This window comes from Manis pentadactyla, chromosome 5, assembly GCF_030020395.1.
Source record: "Manis pentadactyla isolate mManPen7 chromosome 5, mManPen7.hap1, whole genome shotgun sequence".
In the NCBI taxonomy this organism is placed as follows: domain Eukaryota; kingdom Metazoa; phylum Chordata; class Mammalia; order Pholidota; family Manidae; genus Manis; species Manis pentadactyla.
In genome coordinates this window covers 80,052,332-80,077,027 of record NC_080023.1, presented here as the reverse complement: position 1 = coordinate 80,077,027, position 24,696 = coordinate 80,052,332, and the positions used below count along the sequence as shown (strand labels likewise).

Genomic DNA, 24,696 nt, shown 5'->3' with positions numbered 1-24,696 from the left:
GCTAAAGTTGAAAAAAATGAGGTTGTTTGGTCTGAAATAAAGAAGACTTTTTAGTGGTATCATAACAATCTCTAAATATTGAAAGGTATTCATGCCTGAGTGGGGAGAAAGCAGGTCAAGGATATGTGGAGATTATGTATCAGCAAGGCAGATTGTGTTCATTCTACATAAGAAGATTTTGTACCTTGGAGGTGATAATAGATGAAGTGACCCTCAGGAGTTGTGAACTACAGTTGCAGATGTGGCTAAAACACTGACCTGTGTCAGCATATGTGAAAAAGCTCTTGCTTTGCATGGAAGGTGGTCCTTGTTGACCCCGAAGGCCCTTTCTCCTCTAAAATTCTGAGTTCATGACTTCTGAGTTGTGCTCTTCTGACAGAGTTGTTTTGTATATTGTTGAGAAGCACCAGCCCTTGTTAGCTGTGCAGCTTTGGGAAAGCCACTCCGTGCCGTGGGACTGCTTCCCCATGTGCCAGCTGATAGCTTGGGTTAATTTATCCATTTGCTTGTTGATCACAGTCTTGTTAGGGAAAGGATTTAAGGCAATTACGTAAAACAATATGTGAAAATAAAGAATTTAGATCTTTGAGGTTCTTTCTACTTACATCCTCTGAGAATGAAGTATACAAGTAGATTTCATTTTAAATTCTAAAACTATAGTATACAGTTCTATATTCTGCAGTTCTATATTTGAAAGAGTGAATCCACTCTGACAGCCTGAATTATTCTTGACAGTCATTTAGAAGTTTAGCTCTTAGGTGTCCTCATTCTGAAGTGATTTTTTTCGAAAGTATTTTTCAAGTTAGACCCTAAAAACAAAAATATTTAAAACTCTCTGAGACCAATGGCAAGTAATATCAGAAAAGATGGTTATATAAGGACTCTATTCCTTCTCATTCCATCCTGAAAGTATCTGTACATGAATTCAGAAGAAGTTACCAAAGGCAGACCTATGTCTGAGGAAAGAGGATCAAAGAGATGCTGGCAGATTCACTGTTATCGTGAAGACCTCCAGTGTTGCAAGATCAAACAAAGTCTTGGCATAAAAAACACGTCTTCCCATTTAATTCTGCCTCCCTCTGCTTCCCAGAAAAAGAAGAAACATTCTAAGAAGAAACCGTTTGTACAACTTTAGCTCCCAATTCTCAGTGAGTACATAGTACGTAAATACTATAGAAATGCCACTGCAACCATTCTCTGCTCTCCTCCTAGGCCACCCGTGGAGGACACGCAGACCCTCTTGAGCCCCGTGGTGAGCTGTGGGCCTCCGGGAGCCCTGCTGACCCGCCCCGTCATCCTCACTGTGCATCACTGTGCGGATCCCAGCACTGAGGACTGGAAGATACAGCTCAAGAACCAGGCAGCCCAGGGACAGTGGGAGGTGAGCTTTTGTGGGGATAAAGATGGAACTCAGGAACAATCCATGCAATTAATGGGAGAAATTATGGGAAGCCTTTTCTTTTTAAAGCACAACATGGGTGGGAAGAATGGTAGCTTGTACTCAAAATAAGAGAGAAAGGGAGAAACTCATTCCTGACTGCTTTAGCTACTGATTGAAAGGCATGAAGAAGCTAATGGTCATGCATCAGCTAACTCACAGGGAACGTGCACTCATGGGCATCACACAAGTTCCTTTTGGAATATACATACTAATTATATCTTGGGAAGGAAAACATAAATAGCGTTTTAATTTACAGGTAGAGAAACATTGCATCTGGGTCAGAAAATGTTAAGCAATGACCTGTAGACAAGTCCTGGGATTATAGTTCTTCTCAACTTGGGAAAACACAAAGGGTATGTTGGCTAAGCTCCACTAGAATGAAGAACGCTATGGCATCCTGGCCCTGTAGCTGTTGCCATCATGACTTCCTAAGGATGGTGCCTTAAACAGATCCAATTCTTTACATCAGAACTCTTTAATTAGCACTTAAGATAAAGGGCAAAAGGATTTATCTTATTTACCGTGAAGATTTTTTACCAAATACCTTAAAAAAGAACTTGTGTATTTTCATTATGTCCCTTGAATAAACAGTATCTTTTGTTTAAAAGGGAAATAGCCAAATTAAACATTACATTTAGATTATTCTCAGGAAAGCATATTATCAGGAATATGTTTATCAAAAAATATGTAGTAGTTTTAAAAACTACTCGTGTATTTTTGTTTAATCATTACAAAAAACGTATCCATCCATATATTACACACTTCGTATATTACACACTCATGGTATTTTTCTTCTTAGGGAAAGACATTTTTAAAGAAAAAGTATACATGAAGATGCAAGCCACTATTATTTTAGGAAAAATAAAATTAGAGTTAGAAGAGTAGCAGGGAATCTACTACTGGGCTTAACTAGAATTTTCTTCCTATGGACATGTTCTCCTTGTGGCCCACAGGAGATGATCACTCCTTCCAGAGAGCCTGAAGTTCAGCATCAAAGTCTAGGGATATACTTTCTGTTGAGTGATGACCAGACTTAGCCATATCTAACTTCACTTCCATTTAAGCCTGAAATGTTTTATCTTGAAAACATCCGAAAGCCTTAATCTCCAGTGATCTTAAATTGTTTGCACAATTCTCCGCCTAACACCCCAATACCCTGGTTTTTCTGGATTCAGTTATAATAACAGTAACAACAGTAGTAATAAAATAAAGACCTGAGAATAGGAAGAGAGGACAATCCTTATGAAAACAATTTTATACCTGTGACAGGGACATAGAGCATCTTTATTTCCAGCCATTTCTCCTAGGAGGCCTTTTGTAGCGTGCCATTATTCAATGATACTTGAGGCCTGCCTTGGCCCTGCTGGAGAAATAAGCTTCCTTCCAAGTGTTCTTTTAGGTCTGGAATAAACCTGGAGGTGCTGAGCTGCTTTCTCTCTTTTCCAGTTCAGCTGGAGCTTTCTTTCTGGGTACAGGTTCAGTTGAAGAACTGATTTCATGGATGCTGTTCAGATACAGCTCAGGCAATGTTGCAAGCCTACCTAATAAACAGCCACCTGAGGCTGCTGCTTCTTTCATATCTTTGCCCAGCCCCAGGGACTCAATTTATAATGAAGCATTTATTCATTTCTTTTGACACATTACCATTTGCTCACCGTGAGCCAGACCCATTGAGGAACAGCAAGCAGCAAAGTAGATATACTTCCTGCCTCTGCAGAGATTAAGTATCCTAATGCAGAGGCTGAATCATGCCCACACACATATCTTATTTCTCCCTCGTGAAATTTCCTTTTGAATTAGAATTAATTAAAAGTTGGTCAGAGAGGCGGAGCCAACATGGCGGCGTGAGTAGGACAGTGGGAATCTCCTCCCAAAAACATATATACTTTTGAAAATACAACAAACACAACTAGCCCTAAAAGAGAGACCAGAAGACGCAGGACAGTGGCCAGACTGCAGCTACACCAGCGAGAACCCAGCGCCTCGCGAAGGGGGTAAGATACAAGCCCCGGCCCTGCGGGACGCGAGCGCCCCTCCCCCCAGCTCCCGGCGGGAGAACAATAGGCAGAGCGGGAGGGAGACGGAGCCCAGGACTGCCGAACACCCAGCCCCAGCCATCCGGGCCAGAGCGCAGACACAGTATATGCCCAGGGGGCCCTGGATACTGGGAGAACAGGGGGTAGACCTCAGAGCGGGTGCTGAAGCTGATGCCCCTGTGACAAAGAAAAGCGGGGGCTTTTTTGAAAGTCTTAAAGGGACAGGGACTTAACAGCTTGACGGAAACAACCCAGGTCACAGTACAGCAGCTGGAAATTACAGGGAAAACCGGGTGCACTAACCCCCTGGGCAACAGCTCTGAGACCCCTCACGGAGGCAAACAGTCAAGCAGCCCCCCCATCCATCACCCCACCGGGCGCTGCGAAAGCAGAGAAGCAGCCTGAGACAAATTCCGCCCACAGAAAGGGAAATTTCTCCCTTCCGGCAAGGCAAGACACAAAGACCCACTCTACACGCAATTACCCAACACAAGCCACTAGGGGTCGCAGTTGCCCCAGTAAAGAAAGGCCAGTAGTAAGTGAAAATTTTGGCCCTCCCAGCTGACAGTCAATAGCACCTGTCAACATGAAAAGGCAAAAAAATATGATTCAGACAAGACTAACCCAGACAGCTTCGGCATCTGCTACATCTTCCCCTGAGAAGGAATCTGGGGAGATAGATTTAGCCAGTCTACCTGAAAAAGAATTCAAAACAAAAGTCATAACCATGCTGATGGACTTGCAGAGAAATATGCAAGAACTAAGGAAGGAGAATTCAGAAATAAAACAAGCTCTGGAAGGACTTCAAAACAGAATGGACGAGATGCAAGAGACCATTAATGGACTAGAAAACAGAGAACAGGAACGCAGAGAAGCTGATGCAGAGAGAGATAAAAGGATCTCCAGGAATGAAAGAATTTTAAGAGAGCTGAGTGATCAATATAAAAGAAATAATTTAAGAATCATAGGCATTCCAGAAGAAGTAGAGAGAGAAAAGGGGATAGAAAATGTCTTTGAAGAAATAATTGCTGAAAATTTCCCCAAACTAGGGGAAGAAATGGCCTCTCAGACCACAGAGGTACACAGAACTCCCATGACAAGGGATCCAAGGAGGGCAACACCAAGACACATAATAATTAAAATGGCAAAGATCAAAGACTAGGACAAAGTATTACAAGCAGCCAGAGAGAAAAAAAAGGTTACCTACAAAGGAAAACCCATCAGGCTATCATCAGACTTCTCAACAGAAACCCTACAGGCCAGAAGAGAATGGCATGATATACTTAATGCAATGAAACAGAAGGGCCTCGAACCAAGACTACTGTATCCAGCACGAATATCATTTAAATATGAAGGAGGGATTAAACAATTCCCAGACAAGCAAAAGTTGAGGGAATTTGCCTCCCACAAACCACCTCTACAGGGCATCCTACAGGGACTGCTCTAGATGGGAGCACTCCTAAAAAGAGCACACAACAAAACACCCAACATATGAAGAAGGGAGGAGGAGGAATAAGAAGGGAGAGAAATAAAGAATCATCAGATTGTGTTTATAATAGCTCAACAAGCGAGTTAAGTTAGACAGTAAGACAGTAAAGAAGCTAACCCTAAACCTTTGGTAACCACAAACTTAAAGCCTGCAATGGCAATAAATTCATACCTTTCAATAATCACCCTAAATGTAAATGGACTGAATGCACCAATCAAAAGACACGGAGTAATAGAATGGATAAAAAAGCAAGATCCATCCATATGCTGCTTACAAGAGACTCACCTCAAACCCAAAGACGCGCACAGACTTAAAGTCAAGGGATGGAAAAAGATATTTCAAGCAAACAACAGAGAGAAGAAAGCAGGTGTTGCAATTCTGGTATCAGACAAAACAGACTTCAAAATAAAGAAAGTAAAAAAAGACAAAGAAGGACATTACATAATGATAAAGGGCTCAGTCCATCAAGAGGATATAACCATTATAAATATATATGCACCCAATACAGGAGCACCAACATACCTGAAACAAATATTAACAGAACTAAAGGAGGAAATAGAATGCAATGCATTCATTCTAGGAGACTTCAACACACCACTCACTCCAAAGGACAGATCCACCAGACAGAAAATAAGTAAGGACACAGAGGCACTGAACAACACACTAGAACAGATGGACCTAATAGACATCTACAGAACTCTACATCCAAAAGCAACAGGATACACGTTCTTCTCAAGTGCACATGGAACATTCTCCAGAATAGACCACATACTAGGACACAAAAAGAGCCTCAGTAAATTCCAAAAGATTGAAATCCTACCAACCAACTTTTCAGACCACAAAGGCATTAAACTAGAAATAAACTGTTCAAAGAAAGCAAAAAGGCTCACAAACACATGGAGGCTAAACAACACGCTCCTAAATAATCAATGGATCAATGACCAAATCAAAATGGAGATCCAGCAATATATGGAAACAAATGACAACAACAACACTAAGCCCCAACTTCTGTGGGACGCAGCAAAAGCAGTCTTAAGAGGAAAGTATATAGCACTCCAAGCATATTTAAAAAAGGAAGAGCAATCCCAAATGAACGGTCTAATGTCACAACTATCAAAATTGGAAAAAGAAGAACAAATGAGGCCTAAGGTCAGCAGAAGGAGGGACATAATAAAGATCAGAGAAGAAATAAATAAAATTGAGAAGAATAAAACAATAGCAAAAATCAATGAAACCAAGAGCTGGTTCTTCGAGAAAATAAACAAAATAGATAAGCCTCTAGCCAGACTTATTAAGAGGAAAAGAGAGTCAACACAAATCAACAGTATCAGAAATGAGAAAGGAAAAATCACAACAGATCCCGCAGAAATACAAAGAATTATTAGAGACTACTATGAAAACCTATATGCTAACAAGCTGGGAAACCTAGGAGAAATGGACAACTTCCTAGAAAAATACAACCTTCCAAGACTGACCCAAAAAGAAACAGAAAATCTAAACAGACCAATTACCAGCAACGAAATTGAAGCGGTAATCAAAAAACTACCAAAGAACAAAACCCCCGGGCCAGATGGATTTACCTCGGAATTTTATCAGACATACAGGGAAGACATAATACCCATTCTCCTTAAAGTTTTCCAAGAAATAGAAGAGGAGGGGATACTCCCAAACTCATTCTATGAAGTTAACATCACCCTAATACCAAAACCAGGCAAAGACACCACCAAAAAAGAAAACTATAGACCAATATCCCTGATGAACGTAGACGCAAAAATACTCAACAAAATTTTAGCAAACCGAATTCAAAAATACATCAAAACCATCGTACACCATGACCAAGTGGGATTCATCCCAGGGATGCAAGGATGGCACAACATTCGAAAGTCCATCAATATCATCCACCACATCAACAAAAAGAAAGACAAAAACCACATGATCATCTCCATAGATGCTGAAAAAGCATTTGACAAAGTTCAACATCCATTCATGATAAAAACTCTCAGCAAAATGGGAATAGAGGGCAAGTACCTCAACATAATAAAGGCCATCTATGAAAAACCCACAGCCAACATTATATTGAATAGCGAGAAGCTGAAAGCATTTCCGCTGAGATCGGGAACTAGACAGGGATGCCCACTCTCCCCACTGTTATTTAACATTGTACTAGAGGTCCTAGCCACGGCAATCAGACAAAACAAAAAAATACAAGGAATCCAGATTGGCAAAGAAGAAGTCAAACTGTCACTATTTGCAGATGACATGATACTGTACATAAAAAACCCTAAAGACTCCACCCCAGAACTACTAGAACTGATATCGGAATACAGCAAAGTTGCAGGATACAAAATCAACACACAGAAATCTGTGGCTTTCCTATATACCAACAATGAACCAACAGAAAGAGAAATCAGGAAAACAACTCCATTCACAATTGCATCAAAAAAAATAAAATACCTAGGAATAAACCTAACCAAAGAAGTGAAAGACTTATATTCTGAAAACTACAAGTCACTCTTAAAAGAAATTAAAGGGGACACTAACAGATGGAAACGCATCCCATGCTCATGGCTAGGAAGAATTAATATCGTCAAAATGGCCATCCTGCCCAAAGCAATATACAGATTTGATGCAATCCCTATGAAACTACCAGCAACATTCTTCAATGAACTGGATCAAATAATTCAAAAATTCATATGGAACCACCAAAGACCCCGAATAGCCAAAGCAATCCTGAGAAAGAAGAATAAAGTAGGGGGGATCTCACTCCCCAACTTCAAGCTCTATTATAAAGCCATAGTAATCAAGACAATTTGGTACTGGCACAAGAACAGAGCCACAGACCAATGGAACAGACTAGAGAATCCAGACATTAACTCAGACATATATGGTCAATTAATATTTGATAAAGGAGCCATGGACATACAATGGCGAAATGACAGTCTCTTCAACAGATGGTGCTGGCAAAACTGGACAGCTACATGTAGGAGAATGAAACTGGACCATCGTCTAACCCCATATACAAAAGTAAACTCAAAATGGATCAAAGACCTGAATGTAAGTCATGAAACCATTAAACTCTTGGAAGAAAACATAGGCACAAACCTCTTAGACATAAACATGAGTGACCTCTTCTTGAACATATCTCCCCGGGCAAGGAAAACAACAGCAAAAATGAACAAGTGGGACTATATTAAGCTGAAAAGCTTCTGTACAGCAAAAGACACCATCAATAGAACAAAAAGAAACCCTACAGTATGGGAGAATATCTTTGAAAATGACACATCCGATAAAGGCTTGACGTCCAGAATATATAAAGAGCTCACACGCCTCAACAAACAAAAAACAAATAACCCAATTAAAAAATGGGCAAAGGAACTGAACAGACGGTTCTCCAAAAAAGAAATACAGATGGCCAACAGACACATGAAAAGATGCTCCACATCGCTAATTATCAGAGAAATGCAAATTAAAACTACAATGAGGTATCACCTCACACCAGTAAGGATGGCTGCCATCCAAAAGACAAACAACAACAAATGTTGGCGAGGCTGTGGAGAAAGGGGAACCCTCCTACACTGCTGGTGGGAATGTAAACTTGTTCAACCATTGTGGAAAGCAGTATGGAGGTACATCAAAATGCTCAAAACAGACTTACCATTTGACCCAGGAATTGCACTCCTAGGAATTTACCCTAAGAATGCAGCAATCAAGTATGAGAAAGATCAGTGCACCCCTATGTTTATCGCAGCACTATTTACAATAGCCAAGAATTGGAAGCAACCTAAATGTCCATCGATAGATGAATGGATAAAGAAGATGTGGTACATATACACAATGGAATACTACTCAGCCATAAGAAAAGGGCAAATCCAACCATTTGCAGCAACATGGATGGAGCTGGAGGGTATTTTGCTCAGTGAAACAAGCCAAGCAGAGAAAGAGAAATACCAAATGATTTCACTCATCTGTGGAATATAAGAACAAAGGAAAAACTGAAGGAACAAAACAGCAGCAGAATCACAGAACTCAAGAATGGACTAACAGGTACCAAAGGGAAAGGGACTGGGGAGGATGGGTGGGTAGGGAGGGATAAGGGGGGGAGAAGTAGGGGAGTATTAAGATTAGCATCCATAGCGGGGTGGGAGAAAGGGGAGGGCTGTACAACACAGAGAAGACAAGTAGTGATTCTACAACAGGTTGCTACGCTGATGGACAGTGACTGTAAAGGAGTATATAGGGGGGACCTGGTATAGGGGAGAGCCTAGTAAACAAAGTATTCGTAAGTATTCGTCATGTAAGTGTAGATTAATGATTAAAAAAAAAAAAAAATGCAGTTCCTATGTGGTGACCTCTAATGAGTTCTACACAATAATATAAAGGACATATAAAAGTGTAGGCAAAGGGTCTGTTTGTGTTTATACAGAGGATCAAAGCCTAATTTGGCTACCCCGAAAATGAACTAAGAAACGATATGAAAGAGAACTTCCAACATCAGCACTCTCGGGAAGACTCATGCCAGAAGATGATCATCAAAAAACCCCAACAAAGATCCACGCACTGCTACAGCTGTAGATGCACTCATCCCACCAGCTCCTGGACTTGCCATGGGAATGAAGGAGATATCTAAGCTGGCCTGTGCATACAGTAAAACAACAAATTTGACTGGATCTATACTGTTGGAACTCAACCAAGAATTAGGAGAAGTGCAAATTGTAGCGCTCCAAAATCTTACAACTACAGACTATTTACTGTTAAAAGAACATATGGGATGTGAACAGTGCCCAGGAATGGGTTGTTTTAATTTGTCTGATTTTTCTCAAACTATTCAAATTCAGTTAGATAATAACCATCATATCATTGATAAGTTTTCACAAATGCCTAGGGTGCCTAACTGGTTTTCTTGGTTTCACTGGAGATGGCTGGTAATTACAGGTATGCTTTGGTTATGTAACTATACTCCTATTATGTTAATGTGTGTGCGCAATTTAAGTAGTAGCTTAACATCTATACATGCTGAAGTTACTCTACAAGAAGATATGTCAAAGAAATAATCAATCTTCCCATGTTTTGTCCCGCCTGCTACTTCCATAGCTTTTCTTCTTCCTTCCTAATTACAATGAATTCTTAAATAGAATTCGTGCCTCATATCAAATTTACCGAGTATCATAACTCCTCCAAGTGGTAAAGATACCTCAAGACAAATGCTGGGCATAGAAGCCACAGGGCATAAATATGCAAAGAAATAAAAAGCTAACCATTTCAAACAATAAGGCTTCTCTCTCACTTACCAACTTAACATTTCCCTGTGTGGCCCCGGAAGATGACTGGTTAGCCAGAGACGGGTAAGATTCCTCAAGGGAGGAACAACCTAAGACAGGCACAGTCGCAGGGGGGTCATCAGGTGAGAAATTGGGGATCAACAGAGGTGAGGCTTAGAACCTCACCCCCCCTGTTCTGAGAGAAATCTTCTGCATATGTGGATGTTTTATTGCCCTTGTCTAGCTTGGATTAACACATAGTCTACAGGCACACACCTGATCATCTACATTTGCTCTCTTACAACACTAAACTATGTTTTCTACCTTTATGTTGTATCTACCTACCACTTCAGCATCTTATTAAAAATAATAAAGAGAGAAATGTGGTATCCACATATAAATCAAGTATAAAAATCAAATGTGTATTCATATTTGAACTGACTGTTTATAGTTCATAATGCATGAGCAAAACCAAAAGTTTCTGTGATGACTGCCCTTGTACTGTTCACCATGTAACTTATTCACTATGTAAGAATTTGTTCTCCATGTAAGAACTTTTCGTTATGCTTCAGAAGATTGGAGACTGACGAAAATTAGGCTTGGGGTGGATTAATGATTGTGCATTGAGCATTGACTCCCCTATACAGAATTTTATTGTTGTTAACAACCATTTGATCAATAAAAATGAGAGATGCCCTAACAACAACAACCAAGAAAAAGTACACACTTCCAATTGTAAAATAAATAAGCAACCGGGATGTAATGTATAGCATAAGGAATATAGTCAAAATATTGTAACAACTTGGTATGGTGATAGCTGGTACTTAGAATTATCATGTATATAAATGTTGAATCACTGTGTTGTACACCTGAAACTAATGTAATGTAATACTGTGTGTCAACTACCCTTCAATAAAAAATAATTATCTAAAAAAAAAAAAAAAAAAAAAAAGTTGGAAAATTTCACATAAAAATATGAACTTCCAGCTTCTCTGGAAAAATTAAAGGCCATGTGCTCACAGTGCCTGCATCCCTTCCCAACTGCAATGGCCTGAAGCCATGAGGAGATTGAACTCTATAGACAGGCTTGTGCTCTGTTTCACCACAGTCTCTACCGCTCCTTACTGTCTTCTTCCCTACTTGCTTCACATATTCCTATTACCTGGCTGCCCTGGAAGGTATGTGAATTGAGACCCTTGATTTATGGATCCTATGCTTAGTCTTTCAGAGAATTTCTTCTGCAGCCTGCATCATTTGTGAAAACCAAAACAGGTGGAGTTAGTAACTATTCTTATGAAATATATTACATCCACTTACTTTTATTTCATGTTAAATATGTTCATAATCTAAGAGGATAGGCTGCTTAAAGACTTACATGAAAAATATCAGAGAAAAGTGTCTTATAGGCATGGAGCCTGCCACATTGTGCTTTCCAATAGAGGCCATCAGCCCCAATTACTGAGGAGAAACAACATGTTGCTTTGGAAAGTAATTGGTGGGTGAGTTTGGAAGAACAGAGGAGAGCTGTATTGCATAATTCCTTAATTTCTCTAATTCTTTTCAAACCCCTAGATTTTTAGGGGAAAAAACTACTATGCTATAATAACATCAAAATAAAATCATCCTTTTGGATTCAATAAGAAATTTTGAAAATAAAATCATCCTTTTAGATTCAATAAGAAATTTTGAGATTAAAACATTAAATTACCAAAAACAGATAACAGACACAGGTACACTGACATTAAAAGGATAATTCATGAATTTCTTTTGGAATTTGATGTAGGTTCCAGTAATGTGGATTTTTCAGAAGATCCAAACCTACTAACTAAAAGGTGTCTAAATAAAGGTACTAGCAAAATCAAGATAAGGGAAGTAGGGGAGAGACTGATTAAGAATGGAAATAGAGGTATAACAAAGCCTGAGAAAGGGAAAATAATAATTAAAACTCAGGAGAAGAGGCCCTGCTCTATCTGCCCCGCTGGCCACCATCACAGTGGCCAGCAGGATCTTTGGTCTGGTGCAGCCTCAGCCCCTGCCCTCTTGTCCTGCAGGACGTGGTGGTCGTAGGCGAGGAGAACTTCACTACCCCCTGCTACATTCAGCTGGACGCAGAGGCCGGCCACCTCCTCACAGAGAACCTCAGTACCTACGCCCTGGTCGGGCGGTCCACCACCAAAGCGGCCGCCAAGCGCCTGAAGCTGGCCATCTTCGGGCCCCTCTGCTGCTCTTCTCTGGAGTACAGCCTTCGAGTCTACTGTCTGGATGACACCCAGGATGCCCTGAAGGTAAGTGGCTCCCACCTGACCTGCCTTCCTCACCTTCACACCAAAGCCAAGGTTTCGCACCTAGAGAAGATGTGTACATGTGTGTGTGTACCCAGGTGGGTGAGAACAAGCATTTGGCCCCAAAAGATGCAGCTAAAAAAAAAAAAAAGAAAAAGATAGACATTTCTTTGAGGCTATGCTGATAAATGAGCTGTTTCCATTATGCTGATTCCTCCCAAGGGCTCCTTTTGTTTACCTTCCTTGATTTCATTTAATAAAAAATTTAGGAGTGGAAGAATTTGGCAACGGGACCCATGGATGGTAAATAATCTGCTTCCATGATTATCTCAGCTGTGTTCTTCCTATAAAAGGAATTGGCACAATCGCTCATACTGTATGTTCCTCTTGTGTGCCGCTTCATTTATATGCTTTCCCATTCTTTTTATGAGGACTGTGAGGAAAAGGGTTAGCATTTGACAACAGGCTGCTTGCTGCTTGGCAGAATAAATGAGCTTAATTCCTGGTACCATTATTGCCATTTGTTGTACCCCATTTGAAGCTTTAAAGGATATGGTAAGTACCTTTGAAGAAGTTATGATCTAGAAGGAGGAATAAAAGAAGTATGCCAAGGGCTAGAAGACAAGTCAGAGTGTGATAACGCCATAGATGAATGCAGAGTTCTATGGGAGTTAGAGAGGGAGGCACCGTGTTATTTTGAGGATACCTGAAAAGAAGCTAACATTTGAGACTGGCCCTAATGGAAGTACAGTTTGGAAATAATGGGGAAAAATACAAGATTTCTAGGCAAAGGGAATAGCATGAAGGAGCATAGAGGGAACAGTAAATACAGGCTCTATCCTGACCTTAATATTTCCAGTAAGCCTTGAATGATAGATAGTTTTATTGGGATAGGCCTTGCCTACAGAGAGAGGAGTGGGGATGGAGTTTCTTGAGTTAATGGAGAGCTACTAGAGAGATTTAAACAAAAGGAAGACATGATTGGAAATGTACCTGAGAAATTTGAGTCTGACGTCAGTGGAGAGAGAGAGTTAAGAAAAGCCTGGGTGAGCAAGAGTGGACCAAGGAAGGAGAAAAAGGGAGTAGGTATGGAAGGCCCCATTCAAGTCACTCTTGCCGGGCCTGGTGGCCAATACTGAGTGGGCTGAGCAAGAGATCAAGTCTGCCTCTAAGTAGTAGTAACAATTAGGAGGGCAGGGAGCTTTTGAGTGTGGGTGTGGTGACTTTATTTTCCAAATATTGAGTTAGAGGTATGAATTAAACCAGGACAGAGATGCCCAAGGGACAGGTAGAGATACGGGTGTGTCTCCCTGGACAGAGAACAGAGCCTGAGGTAGAGACTTGGGAACCGACAGTATAATATTGATATTTGGTATCCATGGGGATCAGGCAAAATATCAAGGGGGAGGAGGAAGAGAAAATAATAACAATATATGTGCCAGTCAAGATTCTAAATGTTTTTATTAACTCATTTAATCTTCATAATAACCCTATAAGATACCATTATCCCCATTTTACAGATGTGCAACCCAAGGCAAAGAAAGGTTAAGTAAGTTGCTCTAGGTCATACAGCTACTGAGTGAGAAGACAGGCTTCCTGCTAGGGCAACTGGCAGAAGGCTGAACCCTCCACTCTTCCAAGTGGGTCACTTGAAGAACCACACCCCAGAGCACAGGGACCAAGGGCAGCCCTGCCATTGCAAGGGGGGTGGGAGTGGGCCAGCAAAGCTACTGCAGAAGGCTGAGCACCCCGGGGAAGAGGAGAAGTCAAAGAAAAATGTGTCAAGGAAGCCAAGGAAAGAAATTTTTTTCTGAAAATCACAGTAGTTCCTTCTGGAGTTTCCACCCAGAGAGCAGTTGTGGGTCCTCAAAACTGAGTGTTGCAGGTTGGGCCCAGGGATGGGATGAGACACAGTCAGTCACTCGATATATGTCAGGTGGTCGATCCTGTAAGACTTTCTGATGTTGAATAAATGATGTGAACACACAGCACTAGTATAAAGCTTAAGGTCGTCTCTTTTACATTCTTTGCAAATGTAAAACTTCTAAGGCACTGTCAAATAGAAATCATCCTAGGCTTAAATTCTTCTTAGGGAAGAGGAGCCATGGGGTCTGAGTCTGGCAAATCTTTTTAACAATTCCAAGAAAAAATCACTGCAAAACACATACTGTAGAAGATCCACACTATATTTGAAGTGTTTGATACACATACTTTATATTATATTCACACACACAGTTCTTATACTCAGACACCCTTGACCTTTCTTTCCAACAGACATATACAAATCCATGCCAAAAAGTCTTATTTCTTAAAATATTTCTATTATTGGAATTAGTGAAAAGCGGTACAAATGATCAACACCAAGACAGACTGACAAACAGGCTTAAGCAGTAAAAACAACCCAAAAGCAGTTTGAATCACAGTCAAGCCTTTCCAAGTAGACATTTATACATTCTCAGCATCTGGGGATCCTGCACTGAGCCTGAAACAGACATGAATAATGGATAAGGCTTTCTTGTACCTCATGGCCTTTTAATAATGCAGAAATACCAAAATCCTAGTTATAGGTAAACGGTCTATCCAACATACAGAAGAGACAATTAGTTCAGTCCCTCCCACACTGCCTCATACCATGCTTGAATTGGAACCTGAGGCTGACTAACTCAGGAAGGCCCTTCATTACTGAAGCTCTGCCTTGCTGGCACCCTGCGTGCTCATGTTCCCCACCAGTCTCTCTCCATCTCCCTGCTTCTCTACTAGCTGTTGCCCATAAGTACGACCATCATCCCTTCCCAACACCTCCTCCTCCTTTAGGCCCACCCCTCCTCACTCATGCTCCTCCTAAATCAGTAGTTCTCTCTCCCACGCACATACAAATCAGTTAGAGAGATTTGAAAACTACTCGCTCTAGGGTCCCAGCCCAAAGGTCCCAATCACCTGGGTGTTATTATACCATGGCTGCTGCTGTTTTTGTTTAGCACCCCTTGGGTTATTCTATTGTGCAGCCAAAGTAAGAACTATTATCCTAAACGTTTTCACAGATCTTTCCAGAACTTTAATCCTATGAAGGACAAGCTTTCCTATATCCTCAAATCATTCTCTGTCCCATCCTTCACCTGCTCACATGAACAGTGACTGTATCTTCCAAGTAACGTGGCATCCCTCACAGACCCTGCAGTGAAGACTAACTAACCCCAAGGCCAACAGGGAAAATTCCAAGGCTTTGCAAACCCCATGACCATTTCTGGGGTATCAATCACTCTTCTTCAGGGCAGGCTCTTCCTTCTGCTGTTCTTCCTCCTGTTACTTTGTTACTCATTACCCACTCCAGCTCCTCAGCACGGCTTACACCCTAGCAGGACCTGCCTCATGTGTTCCTTCCCACTCATTTTACTGCCTCATCCTCTCAAATTCAAAGTCATCACTTAATCACAGCTCCCGTGCCCACATTTATTCCAGGGACCTTCACACCATCCCACGCTGTCTGCCAGTGTAGAGGCACTCTGGGTTTTATCCTCATTGGCAATTGCACCAAGATCTCCGACTGCCAAGATGTCCATGTGTGAAACTCTGCTTTCGGGCCACAACCATCTGGCCTTCCATATCTCACACACAAGAAGCATGCAAGCTGCCCTTTGTTCTTGAGGAAGACCTCCCTCATCCTGCCCTGGCCTCCTGATTCACAAACCTTCATCTACTCCTACCCATTAACTACAGGGAACACACTCTGAAATCTCTTGCCCTCTGGAGGCGCTGTGGGATGTAGCCAGACATGACGTCCACTGTACAAGCCCTCTATTTCTACCTCCAGAAGAAATTATTCTCTGAAGATTTCTGCCTAAGCTATGCCTACCCTGTTTTTCCACAGTCCTTTTATTCATCTGTCCTTTTATTTGACTCATCAGATTTTACTTCCAGATCGCTCCTGCTCTCCCTAAATCCCTGATGGTATCCCAGCCCCTGCTTGCTTTGCAGGGATGTAACTCCTACTGTACCACCTTCAGCTCCTGCCCTTTACCCTTCAGACCTTTTATTTCAGCCTCTTCTCACCTTGTCTGGGCTCTGATGAAAAGGTTTACATCCTTGGTTGTGCATTTAGTCCAGCTCCTCTACCAAACCTCCTCTCCAGCATAGCAGCGGATGCCCAAATGTGCATCTCCCAGCCTTTCTTATGGTCACTGCTTGAACTGGGGATTCTTTCTGAATTGCAGAAACCTTCACAGAATGTTGGACTAGGTCAGAGAGGGAAGCCCTGTGCAGCACTGATTCTCAGGACTGTGCAGTCTGGAGAGCTATTAAGAAAAGCTCAATGTCCATGGCTCAGTGTCTGGAGATAAAAGTATCAAGAATATTAATTCCCACTTTTTATCATACATGCGTCTATAGTCCACATAGAAGGAGAACAAAAAAAGGAGACCACAACATCGGTCAGTCTCAAGCAGCCTGACATGTTCTTACACCTCCCCATCCCGTTCTTTGAGTGCCACAGCCTTTGTAACAACTTCCCTGAGTTTTGTTAAGCCTAGGGGCAAAAATGGTCACCTGAAACTTAAAAGCTGCTTTGAGTAATTTGGAAGCATCGATGTAGAATTAGAAGGCCAGCAGTGACTGCTGGAGGAAAAGTCATGGCTGCTGGGAGACAGTGGCATCTTTCATCCACCCTTTGGGTGGGTTTTTTCCCCATGCCAGTGCTCAGAGGACCAGTGTGAGTGTTGTGCAGGTTGACTTCACATGAAGAGATGAAGATCCTATGATTGTGAGAAGACTTTAGAACCAATTGTATGCACGACTAGAGAGGTTATCAGAAAGATTAAGTTGGGTGGCTACAGCTTTTTTCCTTCCCCCTTCTTTAGGTGATTAGAGTAAGAATATTGATGTTTTCCTTTCATTATTTGCAAAGACTTAAATCCTAATACAAATAGACCAGAAATTAATAGAGAACAAGGTTATATTTGGGGGTAAGTTTAAAAACAGGGAGAGACATACATCTATGTGAAAATAAGTAATTTCTGTTCCACTATCCTAGGGTACAATTTATAAGATTTTCCTTTTATAATAAAGGGATTATATTAAACTGTGAGATTCAGAACCTAGAAGAGAGTTCTTTGCATACCGTATAGGCAATGTGTGATGTCCACTGAACTTCAGACAAATGTGTAGGTGATACAAGCCAAGTGGTGTGTATTAGCATAAGCTGGCTTTCTTTATGTAGTTATTTGGTGTGGAGAAGAGATGTGCTTGGATTTCTTCAGTTTTCCCATATCCTCATCTAGGCTGTAGTATAGTATAGTAACTCTGCAAGATCACATTATATGAAGAAAAAAAAATAAGAGAAAATGAAGGAAAGTGGGAAGTCAGTTCAGAATTGTGTGGTCACTTTGCCAGGCTGCAGCTGTAGGCAGTCTCAGGTAGTCTGCAGAAGGCTGTGTTTTTATCCTGCCACCTGCTGTCTTCCTTCCTGGTGTCCTTCTGATGCCCCCTCATGGCAAACTGTGACCCTCCTGAGCCCAGAGCACCTCAGGCCAGCCTCTTCTGGGCCTAGTAAGACTCACCTTCTATTGAGCAAGTCCCATTAACCATATCTGTTCTTTCAGTTCCCCCAAACCACCTGAAAACGAATCTGACCTGTATTTTATACTTTCAGAAGCCTGGTCTCTGGAATTAAATTAATATATCCATACATGGACACATGCATTAGATAATAGCCACCAAAAAAAATGTTTTCTGTGCTGTGTGTGTGGAAGGAAGTGTGGTATGGTAGGTAGGAAAGCTTGCATCAGGCTGACCAACTCATACTGGTTCTGCCCCTCAGAGCTCTGGGGCCTTAGTCATTGAACTGGATGGTTGGGGCACTCATTTGTTCTGCCTCAGGGACCTTAGAAGATTCAAGGAGATCAAAGTTACTAAATTTCCTGGCACAAAATAAGTCCTCGATAATGTTAATTGTCCCTAGGTGGGTATTTAGGTTATAATCACATTTGAACATAAAGGCTTCAGTGAAGATATTAAGTCTAATGGTGGGGTGAGTTTCAGGCCGGTTGGTCAGCCATTTAGGAATAAGGATCTTTTTCGTGTGTCTGAATTTACCCTATCTTTATCATCTTCATAAGACATGGCCCAGGGCTTATCATATACCTTAGAAATGACCTGTCATGTCATTGAATTTATTTTGAGAGAGAAAGAGAAAAGAGAGAAGAGAAACTAGAAATTGAGGTAGGCAGTATAATGGCCTCCCAAAGATACCTGTGCACAGTGTTCAGAACCTGTAAATATGTACTGGACATGGCAAAAGGGACTTTGCCACTGTGATGAAGGGAGCCCACCTTGAGATGGAGAGATTATCCTGGATTATCTGGACAGGTCTACACACTTAAAGGAGAGAAACTTTCCCAGCTGTGGACAAAGGGGGATACGACCATAGGAGCATCAGATAGAGGGGCCATTGCTGGTGCCAGGGACTGATGAAGGGGACCCCGAGCCAAAGAATATTGGCAGCCTGTGGGAGGGGGAAAAGATGAAAACAGATTCTCCCCTGGAGCCACCAGAGAGGAAAGCAGCCTCACCAACGGTGGTTTTGAGCTCAGTGCAGCCTGTGTCAGACTTCTGACCTATGGAGCTATAAAGTAACAAATCTGTATTGTTTAAAGTCATTAAGTTTACAGTCATTTCTTACTGCAGAAATAGAAAACCAATACAGAAGTTAAAAGAACCATGGCTTTTTTTTGTTCAATGGTGAAAAGAAATACAAGATGACATCAGAAGTTCTAGAACAACCTAAAAAGTCCTACTTATACATTGATGTGAGAGGTCATCTTTTTCTTAGAAGCATGCCCAGAGGTGGACAAGTGATATGGTGACATGGCCACTTCCCTCTGCTACCCTTTGGCATTTTGCTTTAAACGTGTCACACACAGCACTGACCGCAGAGGCTGGACGTGGCAGCTTAGACCAATAATCCATGACGGCAGCAGCTGCTGGAGCAGCAGGCAGAGCCCTGGACATGCAGTGACTTGATGGGAAATGTTTACACATGGCCACCGGAGGCCAACCTTGTTGCTATTAGGGATGAGGCATGGCAGACAGACTCAGGGAGAGCACAGCACTCCACATGAGCGCCGGAAGAGAAACCAGCGAAGTGAGGCGGCGACAACCCGAGCAGGCGGGAGAGGCCGGCTGACCACCAGCTGTTCCCACGGTGGGCTCCCTGCCGGAGGCCCGGAGGCCAGAAGAAGAGTCCGCCCACAGCGAGCTGAGAACAGCGTTGCTGCAAAACTGGAAGGAAGAGGAGAGAGGTTTGGTGGCCTTCTCTGGCCTCTGCTTCAGGAGAGTGCGGCCCCACAGCTGTGACAGCTGTAGCTGAAATAGCCTCAGTAGCAAAAGGAGAAATTTCTCACCCCCGAGCGACAAGGTCGGGCTTCACACAGGATCACAGACTGAACAGGAGCAAGCAGGCTCCATAAACTCTGACTGGAGATGCGACTTTTTTAAACATCAGCTAGCATGCTCCATGAGGGTTAGCCTTCCGAGGCTTCACGTGTGTGGCACACTCAACATCTGCCAGTGTGTCCCCTGGGCCTGAACTGTGTGCGTGTGGCAGACGTGTAGCGGAGGCGGAGTTCAGGCCCTGACCTGCGCACCTCAACCCTCAGTGCTCGTGCGGTGCCCCGGATAGAGCGTGGAGTGTAAGAGAGGTGCCGACCGACCGAACTGACAACCTGTGGAGTGGGGACCAGCTGCTGCTCCATTTAGCACCCTTTGTGCTCTCTCCTCTGTGTGGTCATCTTAGGGGTCTCCCCACGATAGCTGCCTGCCCTGCTCAGGGCCCCAGTGCTCTCCCCAGGCTCCGGGAAGTGCCGCTGATTTGGGGCTCTGTGTTTCTGTCAAGAATAAAGAGCGTGCAGACAGATTACATCCAGATGACACACAGGACAAAGCCACACAAATAAAACAAAGCCTGCATTTCACCTCTTCTAACCTTCTTTTCCAGAAGATATCTTAATGTGTCATATAGGCTTTAAGTTTAATCATTTGTTTCCTTTCTGTAGCTGACAAGATTTAAAATAAGGAAAGGAAAGGAGTGGTAAGACAGTAGTTGGGAAACCGAGAGAGAAGCTAAAGGCTAGGTAACCCAGAGACAGGATGAGCGCCTCCTGAGAAACTGGACGCTAAAGCAGGTGCCTCCAAGGAAGGCGGAGTTTTGGAGCAGGATATGAGAGAGGAGGGGCGTTCCTGAGCAGGACAAGGTGGAGGATGGGAGGGCACAGTGTGCAGACCAGAGCCAGTGCCCCAGCACCTCGCAGAGCTCCAGGCACAAAGCTACCGCTTTGCACGGAGAGGAGACTCTCCATCAACGTGCATCAGGATCTCAGGCAGCTCAGTGCATGCAGCTCTCTCTCCCGGGGGCCCCCCATGTGCACTGGCTGTGCGCTGACCCAAGGAAGTTTGCCCTGTCTTGGAAGGTGGAGGAGGAAGAAGAACGTGAGCAGCAGGAGGCAGATGCAGTCTAACTCCGGTGGTAAAGCAGAGTGACAGGTTCTGGGAGGAGGAAACCAGAGAGCAGGAGGCGCATGGCACCTCCCCCTCACCTTGCCGCGTCACGCCTTCGTGAGGGCGGACCCTGTCTTCCGGGAGCCTGGGAGGGTTCTGGGGACAGGCCAGAGGAGCGCCCTTTGTACACATGAGCCTTTAAAACAGCTTGGATTTATTGCGGCTCTTAAGCGGCTCGGGCTAATGGCTTGGCATGGATAATGTCCTGTTTAATTGGTTATTGTGAAAGCGGCTTGTTTCTACTGTGAATTTTCTTGTTCCTGCCTTCTGCGCAATCCCTCACAGGCTCCCTGAATCAATACAGCCCTCAGGGGTCCACCGTGGAGCCGTCTCAGGGCAGCCACTGCATGGGGACACAGCTGTCCACAGGACTGCTCAGATCCCAGTAGTAGGCCCCAGGCTCTGGTGCACAGGGGGTGACATTACAACTGGGGTTGTGTGTGTCCCCAGGAATGGATGGGCCACAGACACCTCTCTATCCATAAATGACTCCTGAGAAAGACTTTTCAAGGTTAAATTGGAGAGGTGGAGCTAGAAGTGACAAAGGAAGTCAGAAAGTGACCCCTTCTCATCGAAGCAGAGCAAGCTCATCAAAGCAACAGGTAAATTCACCCAGAACCAGTAAAAGGTGTCAGTTGTGGGTGCTGCCAAGAGGGAGGACAGCCTTTGCAAAGGAAGATGATATTTATATTTCTGAGAGCAAAGAGCTCACATGATCTTAATTCCTCTTATGGCATTTCTTTCCAAGGTCATGGTATTTTTCTTAAGTCTTCCTAAATCTTTTGACCTTAAATATATTTTGTTCTTGTTCTCTTTTAAGTGGCATGAAATATCCTGTTGTGATCCAAACGCAGCCCATCTGGAAACTTAGGACTGAGCACGTAATGCTGGGGTCAGGTGTTTACATGTCAGTCTCCCACATGAATGGTTTGAGGCAGGGAGGGGGACTTCCTTGTCTGCATGCCCCAGAGCCTGGCATGGTTCCTGGCAGGGCACATGCATTTCCTCAATGTTGAGTGAATGTGCCCAGAAAGATTAAGGAGAGGAAGGCATTTAACTGTAAAGCTATATCTTATTGATTCATACATTTGTTATTTTTATGTTATTATATATCATCTGTATAATAACCAAAATGATTTCATGCAGAAGGAATTCAGAAAATCAAGCTTTTTGAAATGCAAGTTGCAGCCTATCTTTAAGTGGGATCTGCTATAGTATATCTGAAATTATAACACTGAAAACCATAACAATATGGAACACAAGCCTAATTAGCCTATCAAGTGGGCTTCCTCCTTCTCTCTTCTGACACAGAATTTATATGTAAGGTTCACCATATGTGGTGAGTCATCTCTGGCTCATGTGGTTTTTAGATAATTTCCATTCTAAGGAGTTGTTTTATATGTTGAATGTGCTCTCTTTAATTCACACTTTAATATTTTTAAGTTGCACCTTGGTTATTGTCTTCTCCTTTATGTTATGTTTCCTTGGAGTTGAACATCCTCAGTAAGACAGTAACGGTGGATACTTTTCAGGAAAGACTTTGTTCAGTGTGGATTCTTCTTATTGAATCATTTAATCCAGGGCTGATTTCTCCCAGAGGCACTAGAGAGCACATATGCCCAACAGCCAGGCGTCTCCAAAATGGAGCTCACACACCCCGGGACTGATGAAACTTGGGGCAAAAAAAGATGTATTGGTGCCTCTGTGTTTATTCCTCTTAGCTCACACTTTTAACTTTATGTATATTTTATAATGTAATATGTTAACATACTAATCAATATAGGTATATGATTTATGAAGAAACATAAAATGCATGCTCAGTTTTTCCAGTGATAGGCATATGTAGGCTAATATGTTTAGAGACAGACCTCTGCTCTAAGAATGGATGCATCCAGACAGGCAGCTACCAGGGCTTGTGTCCAACTGAATGGGAGAAAAAGGTTAGGTTCCTCCCAGTTGTGTGCAGCAGCTCTGTGTCACTCTTGGCTAGTGGAAAAACGAGAGTTTGAGAATATCCAAAGTGTGTTCTCAGAGAGTGTGTGTCCCCACTGTCTTTAAAATGACACTTTATTTGACACTTTCTCTCAAAGAAAGAGCTCAAGCTAGCCCAGGCTGTTTCCCCACCAGGGAGAACTCTTTACCAGACTTCTGAGGTCAGTGCTGGAGAAACCAAGGACTCAGCCTTATTCTTGGGCTGACTCCAACCCAGACTTTGCATTCAAAATGTGGTATTCGATTTCTTGACTTCAAGGTCATGGTCAATAGGCAGTTTAGGTTTTTTTCAATGGTCCTCCCTGCCAAGAAAACTGATAATGTTCTCTATATCCTCTGGCAATCTATGTTGCTTATAGGAATGGGGTGTGGATTATACATTGTTGGGTACAATTTCCTCCCGGAATACAATGCATCTTCTTTTAGACATCCCATGGAGATAATTTGGACATAATGAAGATCTATAGTAATCAGATAATTACTATCGATTGCTCTTTAGACGTCTTGATGAGGTAATTAGGGTGTACTGGAAAGAAGCTAGAACTGATTGATTGGCATGACTATAATCTCAAAGATTTCTAATTATGTTTCTTTTCTTCTAATGGCTCATAAACAAACATCATTTTAGCTTTAGAATTTGTCAGGTGCCAGGTTCACTGGGAACATAAGCTTTCTCTATTATGCTAACTAGACACTGAACATGATCAACAGAAGCTCATTATGCCTTGCTGCTGAAGCAGAAGAAACTGCAATTAACCCTCACTTTTCTTATTCATCTTCATTTCCACATGGCCAGATTCTTGTCGAGGAATGGAGAGTGAAGTGTTGTGGGAAGCTCCTTCCAAAAGGAGCATGTGCGGCTCTGGGTTGGGTGGGTCTGTATGGCCCACTGGGGAACCTGGGAGGCTGCTGAACCACAGGCACAATGACACAACATATGTGTCTGGGTGGCCAGTTGCCTGGTTGGGGGCGGGCTGACTAAGCAGGCTCCTGTCACAAGTAATAGCTAGCCATCAGCCAGCAAGCTTGAGTACACTCAATGTCAATATTCTCCAGCATCTGGACCATGCGTGTCTCTCTGTCAGTATGTAACTGCCTCATCTCTTCCATTAAATGATAATTAGAGAAATCCCTGTCTGAGAGCATATTCCACATTATCCTAGCATTTCCTACACCTTATAGGGCCTTTCAGCAGCTTGCATTGTTCAGAATAGCAGTCTGACTCAAAGATGATAGTTGCTAAGAACCACTAAAGAAACAGCTTGAAATGAGCTGTTTATACCCAATCAATGATATTGGAAGCCCTCACTTACTGGTCTACACACGCATGGGTTAGAATTCACTGAATGAAGACAAGGTTGATGTCCTTCTGGGTATAAGACAATCTGGTGCCCATACTCAAAATTCACTATGACCCATCTGTGCTTTGTACCTGGGTAGGAAGGACCTGAATGATCGCTGGCACTATTACAACCCATGCTTTCAACTGAAATCACACCAAAGAAGAAAATCATATTTTGCTTTTGTATTTTTATAAAATCCATTATTTTCCTGAACTTGTAAAGAAAGATCACAGATTGCCTACATACTGCTGTCACTAAAACTTTTAAAGCATGAGAGGAGCAGTGTGCACAGGAATGGTTCAGACAGC

General features: G+C 42.6%; 1 protein-coding gene across 2 annotated transcripts in view; it reads left to right on the top strand.

The window, feature by feature from the left end:
- The window catches only part of UNC5C (unc-5 netrin receptor C), a 368,757-nt gene that overhangs the window by 320,401 nt on the left and 23,660 nt on the right, over positions 1-24,696 (top strand). For both annotated transcript variants that reach the window (XM_036914075.2, XM_036914076.2), the window contains 2 exons: positions 1,213-1,381; positions 12,276-12,509. In XM_036914075.2, coding sequence (XP_036769970.2) covers positions 1,213-1,381; positions 12,276-12,509 — 403 coding nt within the window. The remainder of the gene's footprint in view (positions 1-1,212; positions 1,382-12,275; positions 12,510-24,696) is intronic.